Source organism: Merops nubicus, unplaced genomic scaffold (assembly GCF_000691845.1).
Source record: "Merops nubicus isolate BGI_N331 unplaced genomic scaffold, ASM69184v1 scaffold36508, whole genome shotgun sequence".
In the NCBI taxonomy this organism is placed as follows: Eukaryota; Metazoa; Chordata; class Aves; order Coraciiformes; family Meropidae; genus Merops; species Merops nubicus.
This window is the reverse complement of record NW_008625741.1, coordinates 3,637-5,380: the sequence shown is the minus strand read 5'-3', so window position 1 is coordinate 5,380 and position 1,744 is coordinate 3,637. Positions and strand designations below refer to the sequence as shown.

The 1,744-nt window shown below is 57.1% G+C and overlaps 1 protein-coding gene across 1 annotated transcript in view; it reads right to left on the bottom strand.

Moving 5' to 3' along the window:
• Positions 1-214: 214 nt before the first annotated feature.
• Positions 215-1,744, bottom strand: part of DBNL (drebrin-like) — a gene marked incomplete at both ends in the record, with an annotated part of 4,955 nt that continues 3,425 nt past the window's right edge. Inside the window, 3 exons of the mRNA XM_008945790.1 lie at positions 215-292; positions 1,100-1,246; positions 1,570-1,644. Of these exons, the coding sequence (XP_008944038.1) occupies positions 215-292; positions 1,100-1,246; positions 1,570-1,644 (300 nt within the window). The remainder of the gene's footprint in view (positions 293-1,099; positions 1,247-1,569; positions 1,645-1,744) is intronic.

The window sequence follows — 1,744 nt, the reverse complement described above, 5'->3', positions numbered from 1 at the left end:
CTTGGCCTGTCCCAACAGTCCCTGCTCTAAAGTCCCTCCCCAGCTTCCTGCCAGACCCCTGGCAGCCCCCAGCAGGTCTCCCAGCTGGAGCCTTCTCCTCTCAGCCTGCCCCAGCCCCAGCACTGCAGGGAGGGTCTCAACTCAAACCTCCAGCTACACCCAAAGGCCTCACCCCCCTCGTGTCTGGCTGCAGGAGAGCAGCTGCTCCACTCACCTCAGCTTTGGCCCAGAAATGATCTTTGTTGACTCTCTTGATTTCGGACATCGCGTTCGTCTTCTGGTAGACAGAGCCCTGGGGAGGCAGAAGGTGACATGGCTGAGGGACAGCCACCTAACAAGCCCATTTTTCCCCCCATTCCTCTGCAAAAATCCATCCCTGGAGCTTTCTCCTGCTGCTGTGGGACCAGCTGGACCCTCTTGGCCATCCTCTGGCAGAGGGCACCCAACCCTACGTGGCCACTGGCCAAAAGGGTCAGTGGAAGGTATTGAGCATGAAGCACCCAAAGAGCCACTTTGTGACAACACAAAACCAGCACAGCCCCACGTCTGGGACTTTTTAGGAGTTGCTACAACCCAACACTTCACCCTAGACCTTGAAAAAATCATTTTCCTGCAGGACATTTCCAGGTAGGCAGGAGGAAGCTGCTGAGATCTTGATTTCACAGCACCTTGCAGCTCTCATTTGCAAGAAGGTCACAGTGCTGCTTGTTCCCAAAGCCTCAGAGAGCTCCAGGCCCTCTGCCAAGGGGAAAAGATGAAGTTTTGTGTCTCCAAAAGCCTGACTAGAACTTGGGGGGGGAAGTGGTCCTCCTTAAAAACCTGGTTGGGAGCATGGAGAGGAGAGTTCAGGATCTTAGAATCCCAGACTGGTTTGGGAAGGGACCTTTCAAGGTCATCTGGTCCAACCCCCCTGCAGGGACACCCCCAGCTAGAGCAGGTTGCTCAGAATGGAATGGTTCCAGGGATGTGAAAACCCAAGATCCATGGAAAATCATTGGTGCTTTCCCAGCCACCTCAAAGCCACTGACCAGAAGGTGATGGTGGATGAAGAACCTGCCCCACTCTGAGCCCCAGAAAGCCCCTCCCTGAACCAACTCACCACAGGAGCTTGAGGACCCGAGTCCTGGAACTTGCTGCTCTCCTTGTGGAAGTTGTAGTTGGCCCCTGAGGCCTTGGCCACCTTCTCCATGATGAGCTCAGGCTCCACGTCCTCCTCTGCACGGGCGTTGATGGTGACGTGAGCCCCCTGAGCAGGCAGAAAGTGGGACAGGCATGAGAGGGTGACCCCCAGAACCCCCCACGCTGCTCTGAGAGGTCCTGTCAGTGCTCCTGGAGCTCCCCAGGGAAGGAAAAGGCCTTGGGGGAGACAGGGAGGTCTCCAGGATAACACTCTGCTGGGGAAGCAGATGTCCCTCGGGGGAGAACCAGGCTCTCCTGGCCACAGTCCTGCCTGCAGGCAGCTCCATGCCACCCTGAAGAGCACCAGCCATGCAGGGCACAGGTTCCTACAACCAAGTTCTAGCCCAGAGCCCACCAACCTGGGGAGGAAGCAAAGAAAGAGGCCCAGACCTTTAGGAAGTTGGCCACGGTGCTGACGTGGTTGGCACAGGCTCCTTTCCTCACATCATTCACCCCTTCCCCTGTCTGCAGAGAGAAACCATCAGAAACTCCATGGAATCACCAGAGCCCAGCCTGGTGGGGCTGGGAGGGACCTCTGGAGATCATCTCAGCCACCCCCTGCTCC